At 39.2% G+C, this 17199-nt stretch overlaps 2 protein-coding genes across 3 annotated transcripts; one reads left to right on the top strand and one right to left on the bottom strand.

Annotated features, from left to right (window-relative positions):
- Positions 1-998: 998 nt before the first annotated feature.
- LOC129366743 (inactive phospholipid phosphatase 7) lies at positions 999-7585 on the bottom strand. Its single transcript, XM_055040748.1, has 3 exons — positions 7368-7585; positions 6492-7219; positions 999-2280 (listed from the first exon to the last, which is right to left on the bottom strand). Exons 2-3 carry the CDS (start codon positions 6970-6972, stop codon positions 1892-1894), a joined length of 870 nt encoding a protein of 289 aa, XP_054896723.1. The 5' UTR covers positions 6973-7219; positions 7368-7585; the 3' UTR covers positions 999-1891.
- Positions 7586-9002: 1417 nt separating this feature from the next.
- Positions 9003-16746, top strand: fam78ab (family with sequence similarity 78 member Ab). Of its 2 annotated transcripts, XM_055040405.1 has the most exons (3): positions 9003-9197; positions 10382-10685; positions 16029-16746. In XM_055040405.1, the coding sequence occupies exons 2-3, from the start codon at positions 10423-10425 to the stop codon at positions 16552-16554; spliced, it is 789 nt and encodes a 262-aa protein (XP_054896380.1). In that variant the 5' UTR covers positions 9003-9197; positions 10382-10422; the 3' UTR covers positions 16555-16746. The 2 variants fall into 2 exon arrangements, with proteins under 2 accessions (XP_054896380.1, XP_054896379.1); XM_055040404.1 differs by lacking the exon at positions 9003-9197 and having other exon boundaries at positions 9206-10685.
- Positions 16747-17199: the final 453 nt, after the last annotated feature.

Below are 17199 nucleotides of genomic sequence, written 5' to 3'. Positions count from 1 at the left end.
GCAAATTTGAATTTTAACAAGTTGTTTACAAGTTGCTTATCTTTTTATGTCTTCATTTGGAAGAAACTGTTTGCTGTTCTGGTTTATCTAGGAAATGTTCTCAGTTGCTGGACACTGATGGATCCCCTCAAATATTTTTTGAAAAGACTTTTCAGAAAAGGTTTTTTGTTTTTTTGTCTTTTGCTGTGAAACATGCAAGGAAACACTCTCTCTCTTTTGACTCATCATAACTACAGGACTTTGCAAACATTTTCAACAGCATGTGAACCTTTTTCACTTTTTATCATGTTGCAACAACAAAACCTAACAATTTTACATAGGATTTGTTTTTTGTTAATAGACCAACTTGGCAGACAACTTTGTAATGCAATGATTTCTGTAAAGGTTCAGGAAGTAGGATAAGGAGTTTCAGTTCCTCATTATGTTAAAGACCACAAGGCATTGCATTAGTGCTGCTTCCTTTTAGAAATAATACAGCTTTTTGTTTAGTTTGTGAATATTTGGGTCCCAGTATAATTGAAGTATGAAGAATCAATAGATTGAAATGGTATGAATGAATACAATTTTGGCCATGTCCAACATTTCACATGGTAGAGAGATCTCATGTTGCATATGCAGTAATTTAGGGACAACTTTAAACAGCTACTTCGAAAAATTTACCGGTATGTGCTTGTTTCTCCGGCACATACATTTCAAGTTGTGTGAAAACTTTGAGAAGATACTGTAACTTAGGATTTCACCGAATACACTTTTTTTCTTCTTCTTTTGCTGACCCTGTTGAATTACATGTGATACAGTGAAGTGCATGTGATGGTTGAAGCGAATGAATGTATTAGAATGAGCCGCTGGGATTCAGGAAAACATCTCATTAATAATATATATTCCTGGATAGAATTGGTCAACCTCAAGAAACCCAAGTCACGATCATTTGTGCATGAAAAAACTGTTTTTGTTGTTGGGAATTTTGTGCCACAGAATTGATAAAACCCAAAGACATATTTTGCAACTGTACATCTGGTTTTATTTTTGAGATGCAGCAACAAAGTGTAAACATTGTACACAGATTTCTGCACAGTACAAAGCTAACTCATGTACACTATACATTGTTCATTTTAAATATCAAACAAGTTCCACCAAAAAGTAAGAAAGAAAACAAAACACACTTCATATGCACACATATGCTGCAGCTTTTCAGCGAGTCAGAGAGCCTTTAATGACAAACCAATACAATTTGTGAGGTTCATTTTTGAAAGTATAAGAAAAATGTTGAATTCTCCTTGGTATCTGTGCACAAATGGTTCAAATCAGCTGCATAAAAAAGGGTAAAGAGTGGAACTTCACAATAAAAAGTGCAAAAAATCAATCAAAAATATACAAATATTACATCAGTGCCAAATAAGAATGATGAAATGTAGGATATGTACTACAACCAACTCCCTACACTGTTCATTATGGTGTCAGTTTAAAAAAAATCAAAGAAAGGAAGTGGAAGAATGAGACATAGCAAAATTGAATGGAGGCAAGATCCAATCAAGAACCAGAAGAGAAATTCCAGGTTAAATTACTGATGAAAACAGGATAACATTTTTGAGATTTTTTGTCTTCAGTGTTTGCTAAACCTGGGGATTAAAGATAAAATCTAGAACTTAGTAAGCTGTATGAAAATCCTGAAGGGTCCAGGGGCCCATGTGACTTTTTAATTTTTTTTTAATTTATTTATTTTCTGCTTATTGCATGCAAGTCAGCATCTGCATCCAAATATCAGCTTTCTGTGGTCACAGCTTAGTAAAACCTCCCTGCTGCATAAATAGCTCCTTGAGACCAAAGAGCAAAGTCTGCAGTATTGCACAGTTGAAATATTAGTTGCAGCATCATGTAAGCCGAGCAAAGCTCAATAAAAAGGGCTCCAGCTGAGTGTACTTATGGATATGAGAGTCTGACAAGTGTTTGAGGACAGCCATACCGTCTCCATCAGACTGAAGTGAAACATGCCCAGAGCGAAGCCACACACCATGTCAGTTAGGTGGTGTTTACCCAGGAGCACTCGAGAAATGCCCACCAGGAAGGCCCACAGCACCAACAGGATGCGCAGCGGCACGGCCAGGACCAGGTGAGACAGCAGGAATTTGGAGACCATGGCAGCCCGACTGGCATGAGCAGCAGGGAAAGCGTACACATCCATGGCGACGCAATCCAAGAAGCCCGGCGTCATCTCCCACGGTCCTCTGCGCTTCACCAGTCTCTGGACTCCAGCCACCGTCATGACATCAAGAATGAGGGCTATAAGAAAAAAAGAGAGTGTGAGAATCAAAATCTTAATGCTGTGCATAAAATGTTCAAAGAGTTTCACTGCATAAATGTTTCCACTAAGGGAGTCATTAGTTTATATCCACGACATTGACAGTAGCTCTGACTTTTCCTTTTAGCTTTTCTTTTTAAAGATTTGCGATATGCAATGTGCGATGTTAAATACAAAAAAGTGGAAATATACACTGTATTAGAAATAGTAAAAACACAGATTTGCTGAAAATAACAGGCAACAAAACAGTCTAATAAATGACGTGAAATAATTCACTCCTAAAATTGTGTTTGTGCCATTTTAAAACTAAATAGTGCATCTTCCTCTGAAAAACATTTGCTACTGATTGACCAGGAAACACCCGGAGGCAGTGGTATGGTATATTCATACTGTATATATGAAGATTCTAATACATCTGCTTTGCTATAGTCAAAAGTATGCATTCACTGGTGATTCTGGCCAGATTCATTCAAAATTATGATATAGTTTACCAAAACAGATGACATGCAGTCAATTGCTGGAATCAGCTTTTCTATTTTTAATTCCCTTGCTTTTCAGTAAAGTTTAATGTCACTTAGAAGTTCTCTCATTTCTTGGAATATGTCAAGTTATCGATCTTTGGTATTTGTTCAAGCATGGATGCAGTAATCTGACTTTCACATGGGTTAAGATAAGCTGTACAATGTCCTGCTTTACACCTCTGGATAATCACTGCAAGTGATTTTTAAAGGCTATGAACCTGTGTGTACTTGTTTCATTATTTTAAGGTCTCGCAATCCTGCTGAGTCTGAAAACAACTGGAATAAATGTGTAAAGAGATATCTTGGTGACTAAGAATAACCAGTGTGGCATACAATAATACCAAGAAACATTTGCTCCAAGTTCGCATGCCAGAGATTTGTAGAGTATTTATAACTCAGCGACAGTCCCAGAAATATCCACGACCCCTTTGCTATCTCCAACTTCAAGTCTGCCATTGTCGCTCACTTAAAATCAACTCTTTGACAAACTGGTTTTGGTGCCCTGATTCAGCGTTCTCATAATGCTATTTATTCCAGCCGCAAGACACTGAACATATGCAGCCAGAGTTACCAAGGGAATGGTTTAAATCAAAACATATTCATTTGTTAGAATGGCCCAGTCAAAGTACAAACCTTAATCCAAAACAGAATAGGGCAGAATGGGTTGGTTGAAAAATGCAACACAATATAAGTGTCTCATATCAGTTGATATTGATAATAATTTATTAGGGTTTTTTTTTTTTTTGCTTGTTTGTTTTAGATGTCTGAAATTGTGCCAGACTGGCAGCATGACCTTTCCTGTTTCATCCACAATTTTCTCTCCACGCCCTTGTTTATTTTTAAGCAGTACTGAGGCACAGTGGGGGAAGTTTAAACTGTTGCTGCACATGTTACTCAACAGGCTAATGCTAGGTAACCAAAGAGTGAGTGACTTAGCTAATGCCACAGACCTTGCTAAGCTGACCGTGAGACTTTGAACAGCTAAAGTCTTTCCTCTGCTTACATCCCCCAGAAAGCTGCGTGGCTTTGGGTTGGAGTTAGCTGAAAATAATTATTATTGAATATTCTATCAAACATATTATCTATAAATATTGCTCATGTGGCCATTACGACATATACTGTTAGTTATCCAGACCTAAGAGAATCTGTGGCAAAACTTGATATTCAGAGATCCTCTTCATCCTATCCAGATTAGTTTATTCAATTTAGAAAAAGAAAAGGGCAAACAAATTCACTCTCTGACAGATAGCAGACATGGCCCAAAACATTTCCAGGTGGAATGTAAGGTGGTTTTACAGACTATGGAGGTGGGAGGGTAAGTTCCTGCACTACTAAGCACTACTTTGTGTTGGTCTGTCACATAAAATTCCAATAAAATGCAATTGCAATTTCAGTCGTGACGTGTTCAACGGTGACAGAAGTTTATAAATATGAATGATTCTGCAAGGCATTCAAAATGTGGTTTCAGGAGGTTATCTAAATATTCAAATATTCGATTTCATTTTAAAGATTCAGATATTACAATTTTATTTGAAAAATACCAAAATACGAGGAGTAAAAAGGCATTGGCTTTCCAACAAACAAATTTTCAATACAACCTGATTATAGGACAGATATGTTGTGTTCATTAAGAATTATAAAAAGCATGTTTCTCTAACTCAGAGAATTGAAATTCTTTGCAAATTTTGAGACATTTTAATAAAACTGAATAAACTATTTATAGTGTTTTCTGCTAAACCTACAGCGATTGATAATAATGCAAAAACCTCTGCATAAAAAGGGAAGTGATAGTTTCAACAAGCACAAGTATGAACAAGCACTGGAGCTCAAATAATACCCCAAACACAATGCAACAGTGTCCTAAATCCAGAGATTTGTTGGCTTCCAATCAGTTCCAGCATGGCCTCAGTGAGCAGATTTGTGATTTCCATGTGATTAATCTGTATTTTATACTGAGACTGAGCATTTGACTGCATACATGTGACTGCAAACACATCTGTGACATCTGTGTGTCACAGATGATTGAGGCTACGCATATAACCTAGCATCAAATATGAAACTAGAAAAACATCTTATTGTAATTGGAAAATATCAAATTTTTAGTTTGATGTTTGTCTTATGTGTCCAAAATAAATTGAATATGGGAAAGACGCTGATAACTCTGAAATGTAATTATTTTTTTTGAGGAATGTCAGGATTCTTGTTTCTGTCTGAAGCCAGTGGACAAACAAAACCAAAATTAAAATAATAATAATAATAAAATAAAAAATATGATCGAACTATCTGGTCTCTGTGGAGAGACAAAAAAAAAAGGAGTGGAAAAGAAACAGCAGCCTTCCCAAACACTCTCAGTGTAGGCAAACATATGGCAAAAAGTCTAAAATATTTTCGAAAGTCATCGAAGCAGTTTTTAACATATGGCAGTAAGCAAAGCCAAAGTTTCAAAGTGAAAAAATTTTGAGATAAAATTGAACTTTCTAAAAGATAGTAAGCTATCAAACTTCTTGACAATAAAATAATTTTTTAAAATGCTAAATACAAGAGTTATTGTTCATTGTGCAAGTACATTTTTCTTGATCCACATGTTCCAAATATTGAATTGATAAACTTTATACAGATTGGTAAAGCCTTTACACAACCCACCTTTCACATGGGATTAAAATCACACAAAAAGAAGGGATTTTCCAAGATTTCACTCTACCTACGCTTGAATGTTTTTAAGTTGTTCTTGCATTATTTTGGAGCTTGCATTATTTTGAGCATATCATAGGCATGGACTTTCTACATTACTCATATCCCTAAACCTTTTCCACATGTTGCCACTTTACAACAACAGCAAACCTACTTTAACATGGCATTAATCACATTAATCACTCAGGCAGTGAAGAGGACCATGCAACTCTGGAGGAGCTGCCCTGTACCACAGTTCAGGTTGAATAATGACTAATTAATTAAACGTGTAATCCACAAATCTGGCCTTTGTCGAAGAAGGGCAAAAACAAACATGTTGTTGAAAGTAATGAATTAGAATTTCCCACTGCAGTTTGCCACAAGCCTACAGAGCAAACATGTTTCTTATAAGTCTTAAAATTGAACTTGCATCAGAAAAATTTATGGAACAAAAAAGTGACACTGTACATCATCCTGGACACACCTTCCCTATGGTGTAGCATGGTGGTGGCAGCATCATGCTATATGGAATGCTTTTCTTCAGCATAAGAAGCTTTTGGTGTGGCTATACACTGTGTACTTTTTTCTCATAAAAATATAGAAAAAATATAGAACCTGTTAATAATGTAAACATCCTGATCCTTGATTTAACTGTGACCAAGTGAAAATATATATATATTTTAAGTTATTTAAAAATGCCATTTAATTTAGAATTTTCTGCTCACAGTGGGAGAATCAGGATCATTAATCGCTGCTTTCACCCATGTTTCTGTTTTTGTGAAACAATAATGCATTTCTGATGATAACACTTACAATAAACCCTTGTATTAAACCAAAGGTTATTAGCTGAAAACATTTTAGCTGATGTGTCAGATTTTATAAGAATTTATGCGTGAGACAAAGAAACAAAGCAGCGGCAAAAGTGGATGCGAATCAGAATCATTCCCAAATAATGACCCGATGTGCTGCAACTTGGTGGACGTGATGTGGTATTTATTTACCCAGCAGCAGATTGACGAGAACCTCCTGACCAGCCAGAGTGTTGCTCCGTGTCAGACATACGATAGTGCCAATGATCCACGTGATGCCGTGCCCCGTGAGCGCCAGCAGGGCCACCATGGACCTGCAGCCTCCCCAGGAGGACGCCGTGGAGGCGCACACCCCCATTCGTTTGGACAGGCAGATGTCAATGGCGAGGAGGGAGTTCATTGCTATCCCTTTGAAGGAAGGGTTGAGCTGCATGCAGTCTTCCTCTGGCATCTTGGTGGACTCTCTTCTGTCCTTGCTGCCGCCCTCGGTAGGTTCTTCGCTCTTCTGGATCGCTTGGTGCTTGGTTTGAGGCGCGCGTTTCGGACCGCAGCGGCTCTCCGGGGGCCCGGCGCCGCCGCGGAGGGGCTGATGATTCAGAGACATGAACTCGGGTCTGCTCAGGACGCTGTTCCTCTCCCGCGCCCTGGATCTCACGTTGTTCGCCGAGGGCATGTTCGGTCGGAATCGAGTTTTCCTTCTGAGGCCCCAATAAAAGATAAAATCCCCGGAAGGTAATTCAGGTGGCTCGAGTTCACCACGACGGCCCACTGTCTCGGAATAACACCAGTCCTCCCCCTCCTGTGGCCTTAATAGCTATATTTAGTGTGTGGGGAATGCGCGATGTCCATGTTGTTTATATCAAGCAGACGGGCAGAGCGCAGCTATTGAATGGCACCAGCTTCCAGCCAATCCCGAGAACCTACAGCATGAGCACAAAAAACAAAACAAACAAAACAAAACAAAAACAAAAAAAACCAAGCAAATATCAACATGAGCATTTCAGATAGGCGCAACAATACAAGAACAGCTCAGCAATTAACTCGCAAGCCGCGGCGCTGTGGTCTCACCTCCGGCATCACATCCTCCCGGCAGCAGCCGTCACACATCTCTCACATCCTGGGAGCGAGTCGCCATATTCTGGACGTAGCAAAACCCGAGAGAGTATGAAGAAAGGAGGGAGACAATGCAGCTGTGTCCGTGCTGCATATGGTGCTGCGGCGCAGGTTTTGACGTAGTTCACGCACAACCAGGATTCAGATGAAGCGGTGCGCCATGACGTAAAGAGGAGTTCTCCAAGGTGCTTAAAAAAAAACAAAACAAAACAAAAAAAAACACCCACAACACAAAGTTAATATAGGCTCATTTCTTGTGGATCTCCAAACGCCACAATTTATAGTAATCATAATAATAATAAAAACCTTTATTAAATAATAATTAGGGTAAATTATCATTAGAATAGAACAAGTACATGATTTATTTCATATTAAAACACATTTTTTATTTTCCAAACCAAATATTTAATGTTATTTCACTATTTCTCTAATAATTTCTGCAATGTATCACTTGACCCTATCCATCGCAAACAATGGGCTTAACTAGGTATATTGTGGTCAACACCAGCAGGTTAACCTTTCAAATGTGATCTGGTTGAAGAGGCAGTGACAGTTTTAATTATGTCCTGCTGATCTGCAGTAAATCCACGATACTTGGCAAAGTTGTCTGCCAAGTATTTTAAAATACTTCAGGAGACATATTTATGTACATTGAGGTCCTACGTATTATTTATTACATCTCGGTTTAACTGAGCAAGTTAGGAATTTACAACAGTGTTAAACAGAAAATGGAAATGTTGACAATTAGACCCCACCTGAGTGCAAATAAAGTTTAGAACTTCAAATATGCCTTTAGAAACTATAAGGTTGGGCAAAATAGGCCAGTGACGATTTCAGCGATCACAATAGTAGAACTGACAACTTTACAAAATATAAGATTTGCCACCATTTCACGACATCTGACATTGTCTAAAAATAAACAAACAAACCAAAAAACAGTTTGGCTTCTCAGAATTATTTTAAATAGGGCCACATTTTGCTAATGACTCAGATGTTTTTAAAACTGATGTGCATTTAATTACGATTGACCCATCCACAGAGGTCAGTGACGGACAATCGTCAGCTTTATGTCACAGTTCCTTACAGAAGTATTCAAACGCCCTGTGAACTGGCTCTCATTTTGTAACGTTACAAGAAGAAAAACAGTTTTCAATTTGTAGGCCGAATGATTTTGATGAAATTTTGAAAAAAGCATTAGAACAAAAGTGTCAGTTTATATGTGTTAGGGTTAGCTGACAGTTGTATAGAAAGGTGGTTTTACAAAGTATCGACTTGGAAGGGCTGGATACAAGTGCATTGCAGCACTTTTTATATTCTCATTTCCAAAAGACTTAAAAAATCATTTCCCTGTCACATCACCTATATGCTATTTCATGTTGTTATATTCAAAAAAAACACCAACAACAAAAAAACGCAATCAAATGCAATAAAGTTAGTGTGATTGTAACGTGAAAAAAGGAGAGAAGAAGTTGCATTATGTGGTACTTCATATAGTCTATATATAGAGAGCTGTCTGTTATGCAGTAATTATGGTGAAGCTCACGCTGCCTACATTTCCCAGCGTGCTCAAGGCGGAAGTGTCGTCATGGAGATGCTTATAAAGCTGCTTCTCCGGCGGCTCTGCGAGCAGCGGGGTGAACCTGCCGTCGTTCCGATGGGACGGTGACAGAGATCTATCTGACAGCTCGCTCAGGAACCTCACTCCAACAGCTGCGTAACGACCCGAAATGCGCGCACGCGACCCACTGGCTTCAACAATGTGACAAGATGCATTGTTTGGATTAGGTCTGTCATCTTTTTTTCTTTTTTCTTTTTTTTTTGTTGTGGATTTCTTGATTTCGGACTTTTTCCGTTTTTTTTAAAAGAAAATATAGTCCTATGTTACCGATGGAACAGGGGCCAAATCGTTGACCCTACAGTGTCCTTTGGATGTCGCCCGTGTCATCGTGAACTCTGCCGGGGATGGCTCTCCTCTCTCGGCGGGACGGTTACCGCAGCCGCCGCCGTGGAGAAGAATAACGGGAGGAGGAGAGGGGAGGAGGGGGGGTAACGGAATTACCTCTCAGACCGAAGAGCTGTGCGAGTCGACGCCTTGCTCATGTAGACTCCAGGAATTTTACGCTGGAGACGCTGGATATATTGCACCCTATATTGTTTTATAGGTAGACCTCGATTTGCATGCTGTTTTTTCTTTCTTTCTTTTTTCTTTCTTTTTTTTTTTTAAATCGGCTATAAATAGACAAAACTCCTGCATTCACACTGCACGAACCCTTAATCCGACATACAGCTGTCTTAACTCGTTAAGTCACATTTCCATGCGGAATTGGGGCTCTAAATGGAGAGCATGTGGACTGGAGCCTGTCCATGCCTCAGACAGTCGCTTCATTTAGATTCACGACGGCGATCTTTGATCATGATTCACGTCACCGGCTGGACGTCGTCGTCTTTCCTGCGGATTATCTTCTGATGAATTATACAAACGGAAATCCGACTCCAAGATGTAACATTGGCAGCTCTTTTAATAATTTAGCTCAGAATTACCGGCGGCCTCTCGACGAGCTTGTCAAATCGGTGTGTAGACCCCCCCACTCTTCTCCGTGCAGTTGTTTTTGTATCTTGACAGCATGCGGCGCATCAGCTGCGCGCGTCAGAAAAGTTGCGATGGCCAACTTCTGCAAGTGAAGTTGCGTTTTCGCACCGGAAAGCATGCGCTCTGCGGCTGTGAAGCTTCTCTATTGGCTTGCCTTCCTCTGCTGTCACAGTATCGGATCGACGCATGACCATTTTTGTCATCCTTGATATATAAAGGCGTTTTTGGTTTTGTAGACCTTTTTTTAAATTATTATTATTATTATTATTATTGGAGGGTTAGGGAGGGAGAAAGGAGCGTGTTAGGTCCAAAAACTCATGGTGATTCTTCCCTGCTGTTTCCATGCGTCTTTCTTCTTCTCCTCCGCCTCCTTCTCCAGAGCTTTGGGCGCTTTTGTGGACTGTGTTACAATTCAGTGCGATGGGCTGCATTCAGAGTCTCAAGTGTAAGCCCAAAAGTTTCCGAGACAGCGTCCTCGTCCTGGACCTGAACACGTCCATCGACTCCAAACCCACCAGCATCGACGAGGCGTCCAGCGTGGTCCTGCGCTACCGGACGCCGCACTTCCGAGCTCAAGCGCGGCTCCTGGTGCCGCCCATGGCGGCCGACGAGACGTGGACCATCGGGTGGATCCAGGCGTGTAACCATATGATGTTCTACAATACATACGGGGACAAAGGGCTGTGAGTATACGCGCCGGGCTCTTTTGGCACGTTTTGAGTGAGTGCTGGTGTTAAAACAATGTAAAATAAATAAATGATATAAAGTAAAATAAAATTGAACTCAACAGAAGAATTTTAATAAAATCATTAATTTATGTAAATTTACTTTTTAAAATTAGACATGTTATTTTTTTTAGATGACATATTTGTACAGTATGATTAATAATAGTAAATATTATAATTATTAAATGTATTATTTAAGTGGCAACATATAATAAGAAATTGAACTTAGTGTTTTGACTTATTTTCTGTCCTTGGATTGACAGAAAGACTTCTTGTTTTACTTTAATATCATTACCCAGTGATATTAATGTTTGATTAGAGCAGAAAATCACGGTTGGAACTGTATCTCATCCTAGAATAAATAAATAAATACATTTTATGGACATTTTAAACAGGGGGATTAAATTATGCACAAATAATTGAAATCAGAGTGGTCCTTTCAGGAAAAAAAATTAAAAAGTATTTTGAAATTAAAAAATAATTGTTCAGTCTTAAAATACAGAGAGCAGGAATGACTGAAAGAGTGAGATGAGAGCCTGGCTGCCAAGAGGGAGACCTTTTTTTTTTTTTTTTTTTTTTTTTCCTATTTTTTTGTCTAATTTTATTGGCTGAAGGTTTGAATTCCTGTTTTCGTGCAACAAGTAATGCTGAAATGACTTGGCAGAGGAAATGTTGCTCAGAAGTGAAACTCTTGCAGCGTCTGGAGTTTCACAAGAACACCTGTGGGTGTTTTTTTTTTTTCTTTTGCATTGTCTGCAAAAAAAAAAGGACATTTTCAAAGCTAAATGAGCAAGAGCTCTCCCCTACTCAGAGATGTGAGTATTTAGATTTAGATGAATAATAATTGCAGTGACCTTTCATGGTGACAGCTAGTGTTGTCCTTCCGTTTCCTCTATGTCAGACATGCAGTCCTCGTCTTATTTACTGTGGGCGTCCACACGCTGATCAGAATACGCTTTATCTGTAGAGAAGAGGATGTCTGCGTGCTGCAGCACTAAGATTAGAGCCAGACACCCCCACCCATGTGTATGGGCCAACATGTTTCTTTCCCCCGTCAGATTCCTGCTTCAGTAACTTCTCCTGTGTGATGGACAGTGATGGATAAAGGGAAACATTAACCTTTAAAAATTCAGCTTCGTTTGTACACCCAATCTGCAGGCGCATCTGTCAGAATGTCATCAAAAACTTGATTTCCTTTCATTTATTTCAGAGTGGAACTTATGTGTTGTGTGGAGTCATTACACATAAAAACATATATGTTTTCAAGTGTTTATTTCTGTAAAATATGATGGTTATGGCTCACACTTAATGAAAACCTCAAATGTATTTGTTTATTTATTTATAAAGAAATTTATGAATAAATAAATACATTTCAAGTATACATAATGTTATTAAAATGAGGGTTTTCTTTTGGTAGTGTAGGCATGTCCCAAAAATAAAATTAGCTTCTCCCTAGTTTGTCTGCAGAAGGAAGTAGGGATTTCTCTAATATGTCCAGGTAGACAGCTGCTCTGACAGCTGCTTTATACTACATAATGGATCAACACCAGCAGATGACATGGCTTTCCAAATACACCGAAGTTTCTGCTTCTCTCGTCTTCCTCTGGAAACTTGATTTCCAAATAAGATGCAAAATTGACTTTCTCCGGAAACAGGATGTTGGACCTTTGAGCAACTTCTAGTATTCGGGGAAGACTTCGAAGATTTAATGTTCAGGAATGGCTTAACACAGATATGTTTGTGTGGTGACTCTTAACACTTCACAAGCCTTTGGCTTTTGAATCTTCTCCAAACTCTCTAATGGGCTTTGCCACACAATCATTTAAAGGCTAAGGTCATTTCTCTTGCTTGTTCACCTTTTTCTTTTACTCTCTTTTTTTCTTCCACTCAATTTTCCATTTATTGATTTATTCTGTGAAAAGCCTGCTTCTCCTTAATTATGAAGACCACAGCATAAAATGGTTGCATTAAAGAGATTCCTTTTTTTATTGGTCTGATGTAATGTTAAAATTTTCTGAGAAATTTGGGGTTTTTGTCAGCTGGAAGCCATTATCATTTTAGGGAAACAGTAGGTGTTGTTGGTTGGATGAATCAAATACTTTGTGACCACTGTAATATAGTTATTTGTGTTGGGTGACGTTGGACATGAAGTTAGGCTGTGGAAAAGCAAATCCAGGCATTGGTGAGCAATAAATGCTCTTAAAATTAACAAGATAAAAAGCACTGGAGATATTGGACTTTCTCAGTTTTCATCCTGAGAAAACTGAGAAATGATCTGCGTTAACCCAGATCATTGTGCTCCTTTGGGTCATCAAGCATTTACAGAAACAGCCTTCACTGTATTACTAAAAAAAAAGTTTTGTCATGGCTACATCTCGCTATGATATCTAAGAAAAATCTACTAAATAAGTCATTTTAGTAAATGTATGTGCCACAGCCCAAAAGTACCCCACATACCCATTTTCTGCAGTTCAAAAGTTACCATCAAGATGTTGTAGAAGTTGAATTCTCGTTGCTTAAATCTCATACCACATAGTTGCTTTTGGTGGTGATAATGGCCCAGCATGCTGTAATTACACAGAACAGCTGAGGATGGTAATATTAATAATTTCTCTGTTGGGTTTGGACGGTGCACATTCATCACTCCCATGTGCACCGTTGGGATATTGCGAGGTACAGTTTGGTTGGTTTTGACATCCCGTGTGCGTCTGTTGGGAGGCAGGCATATCCTTGCATGCATGTAGGAATGAAAAGGAAAAAGAAACTGCTGTTTAAAGCTCAGACTTTACACAAAAAGGCTTCTCAGTTTTCTTAATGTAAACACTCATCGACTCTGCCTCTTGGATACATTTACTTTGCCCTACCTTTGTAGGTATCTGTACTTATCTACAATATGCAAAGTAACAGGAAAAGGCAAAGAGGTCTAGCAGTGGTTGCAGATATGTGTTTTGTCTCCCATGAAGGAAACCTGTGCAAATTCATTCATTTAACCTGGGTGTTGAAGTAATCACAAAACATGCACCGCTTACAAATCTTCAAGCTTGAGTTTATGTTCGGAAAGGCAAGCAAACAGGAAGTGTACACTAGTTGTGGTTTCCACACTCGCAGTGACAACTCCGGAGCGGGTGGAGGTATCCACGCTTTACCTATGTTCACTGCTTAGTGCTTCCTGTCTCCTTTAAATATTTTGATGCCAGGTGTAGTAAATGCTGCATTTGAGCAGAAGTTTTCAAGACAGCGCTCTCCTTATCCATAGGCACCAGTTGTTTTGAATGCTTTACTTTTTGTTGCCGACATAGGCGTGTGGACATTTTTATATATATTTTGTGATAAATTAAAGTGAAGAGACTTTAAATAAACAGCCCAGTTTCTCGGCTTTCCCATTTTGAAGAGTAGCTAAGAGAAAATGGGCTTTGTGCCACATGCTTTTGTAACAACTTGGATTAATAATTTGTGCAATAGAAATTGTAGGGATGCCACTGATTTTTCCACCCACGCTTTTGTTTTCTGCATTATTCAGCGTGAGTTCATGCCACAGCAATAAAAGGTGCATTTAATTAATAAAGCTTCTTCCACATAAAATTATGTTTGTAAATTTAGGATAGAGAGGCAGTAAGTCGTGTGGCAGTAAGTCGTGTGGCCGTTCATTGCACCGCTTCACCTCTATTCTGCTGATCCTCCAAATCAGGGAATGAAAGGTAATCCATTCTCACATTACAGACAGGAAATCAATGTTGGACAGAACAGAGGGACTGAGTCACTTAAGTTGTTTTTGTCACCTGCTGTATGTGTCAAAATATTTCATTACTGCATTGTAATTTAAGTCAGTAGGAAGAAAACCAGAGCTAAGCCGTCAGGCTTTGAATCGGCTTTGTGCAGTTGATACATTTCTCCCGGTGATTTTGCCACAGTCGTCAAGCTTTGCGGATCCTTTTTACTTTTTTTTAACTTTTATTATTATTATTTTTTTAAAGACGAGATATTTTCTGCACCAAGGTGACCCAGCCAAAAGTTTTCGGATCAATACCTTCTGCAGGAGACGGCTCTTCAGCTCAGGTCCTCAAACAGCAGATCAGTCAGTGGTCTGGATTGTGCAGCTCACGCTGCCTGCTTCGCAATCAGTTGTGCTGTATTTTCTTTGAGTAGTTAACATAAATGACCTGAACTGTTGTTTTGCACATTGTGAAAATTCTGCTTCAAATGGCAGCATCATTACAACAGAGACTTGGAGGACACCTGCATGCGTTTGCATATCGCTGTTGCTGAACAGGCCTAAATACTGCAAAGCCTTGCAAGGTTTTCTGCTGTGTGTTATCTGATTTGCATTGACGGAGGGAGATGTGACTCTGTCTTTTACGCTTAAAAAAAGTCTATCAGATTCATTTATTTTTTTCTGTGCATGACAATCTGTCTGGACAGCTCACGCTAAGATGAAGCAACTTAAAAGAGATAAAAAATAGACTTTGCTGCACAGTGTGAGTTCAACTGAACTATGACAGAACCAAAAGTTGTTACTTTTAGCTTGCCATTGTTTAATTGAGGCTTTATAAACTTGTCAGACTTCAAGGGATGATCAGATTTTTGAGGAAAAAAAAATTACACCTCATAAAACATAAGCATGTTCTACCTCTTTTATAAATGGTGAAGCGTTACTCTCCTCGCTCATTTTTCAGGCCCCTATCCTATGATTCGCTTTACTAACTGTGTTCATTTGTCTCAATTTGTATTCTGCAGAGATTTGTAAAAGGCTGCCAGTAGTTATAAATTCAGTATGTTCAATGAAAAACAGCTGTTACAAGCTTAAAAGGTTGAAACTTTGCCATTACACGTTCTCCCATCATGGACTGAAGTTGGCTGGATCAGTTCTCCTTCATCAATTTGACAAAATATATATTGATGTTCTTGGGCTGATGGCTTCTTTTCATTCCAGACTTTTTCATGTATGATATAATCAAAACTACAAAACTAAAAAATCGTGAAGGTCAAATTGAAATGACCAGAACCTGTTGAGGCAGCCTATACGAACAACCAACATCTCCTTGAAAGAAATAGTTTTCATTTAAATTGTTTTTGACATTGTATGTCTTTCTGCCCGATTGTTGTCAGATTTCTAAATATGAGTTGTGTCACCTTGCATTTCAAATAAGACCTCCATAATTTCAAAGATTGTAATCGGAGCATATAAACTAAACATTTTCAGAGTACAGTTTTCATACATTTACCCTTGATTACTTAAAAAAAAAGAAAAAAAGCTGAGTTTCTTTTTAAATCCTAATCTGTGTCTCTATTTCTATTATCCAGGTCAAGCTGGGAGCTTCCAGACCTGGATGATGGCAAGATCCAAGCAATCAGTGACTCAGATGGCGTCAACTACCCATGGTATGGCAACACAACAGAGACCTGCACTGTGGTAGGGCCCACCAAGAAGGACACCAAGTTCACAGTCAGCATGAACGACAATTTTTACCCCAGCGTGACTTGGGGAATACCGGTCAGCGACAGCAACGTGCCTCTGCTCAGCAGCATCCGACGTGACCAGAGCTTTACCACGTGGCTGGTTGCCATCAACCAAGCCACCTCAGAGACAGTCGTCCTCCGGACAATCCGTTGGAGGATGCGGCTTCATATTCAGGTGGACCCAGAGAGGCCTCTGGGTCAAAGGGCTGTTTTAAAGGAGCCTCTGTTCCAGGAACAGCCTAAGATACTGGTCCAGAATGAACCCATCCCCCCCAACGCCATGGTGAAGCCCAACGCCAATGACGCCCAGGTGCTTATGTGGCGGCCAAAGAAAGGTGATCCCATGGTGGTCATCCCATCTAAATACTGATCTGCTCCTCTGACCAGACTGGCCTTTGATACCTGCTCTACTTCATCCCTTAACTCTATGTTTTGTTTACGTTTCGCTCTCCGTTTTCACTATCCTCAGTGCTTTAATCCGTTTTTAATTTTAATTTTTTCCCCCCCAATTCTTTGCTTCTATAATCCCCAATGTCAGTTAAATAAAGACTGGCAAACACGAGCAAGAGGTTAATAAACCACAGCAGACGAAAGGACCAGATGATCCTTTTGAGGAAGGAATTTACTGCAATTAACTGCAACCATTCTACCTTCAAACATAGCTTGGGTCTCACTGTGCTGACATGCAAAAATGAACAGAAGCAGTGTTGAATTTTTAGTTTTACACTCTGGCTAACGGAGCCAGCTGATTAGACCGTAGGTGAGGTTAAGCGAGATATGAGTATGTGTGCAGACATGCTGCACAAGTTGTGTACAAATACCAGTGGTATTTTTAATTTTTTTTTTTTTACTAATGTGATTATTTATAGGCTGGAAGAGGGTGCATTCACTTGTGTTTTATGTTGTTTGGTTATTTACATGACGAAATGCAATGAGTGACTTAGATTTTAGTCATTTTTAAGGAATTCTAGATCTTTGATCCATGCTGCCTTAAGTTTACATCGCTTTCCACTGC

Source organism: Poeciliopsis prolifica, unplaced genomic scaffold (assembly GCF_027474105.1).
Source record: "Poeciliopsis prolifica strain line A6 unplaced genomic scaffold, Auburn_PproV2 SCAFFOLD015, whole genome shotgun sequence".
Taxonomy (NCBI): Eukaryota; Metazoa; Chordata; class Actinopteri; order Cyprinodontiformes; family Poeciliidae; genus Poeciliopsis; species Poeciliopsis prolifica.
This window is presented reverse-complemented; position numbering and strand designations above follow the sequence as displayed.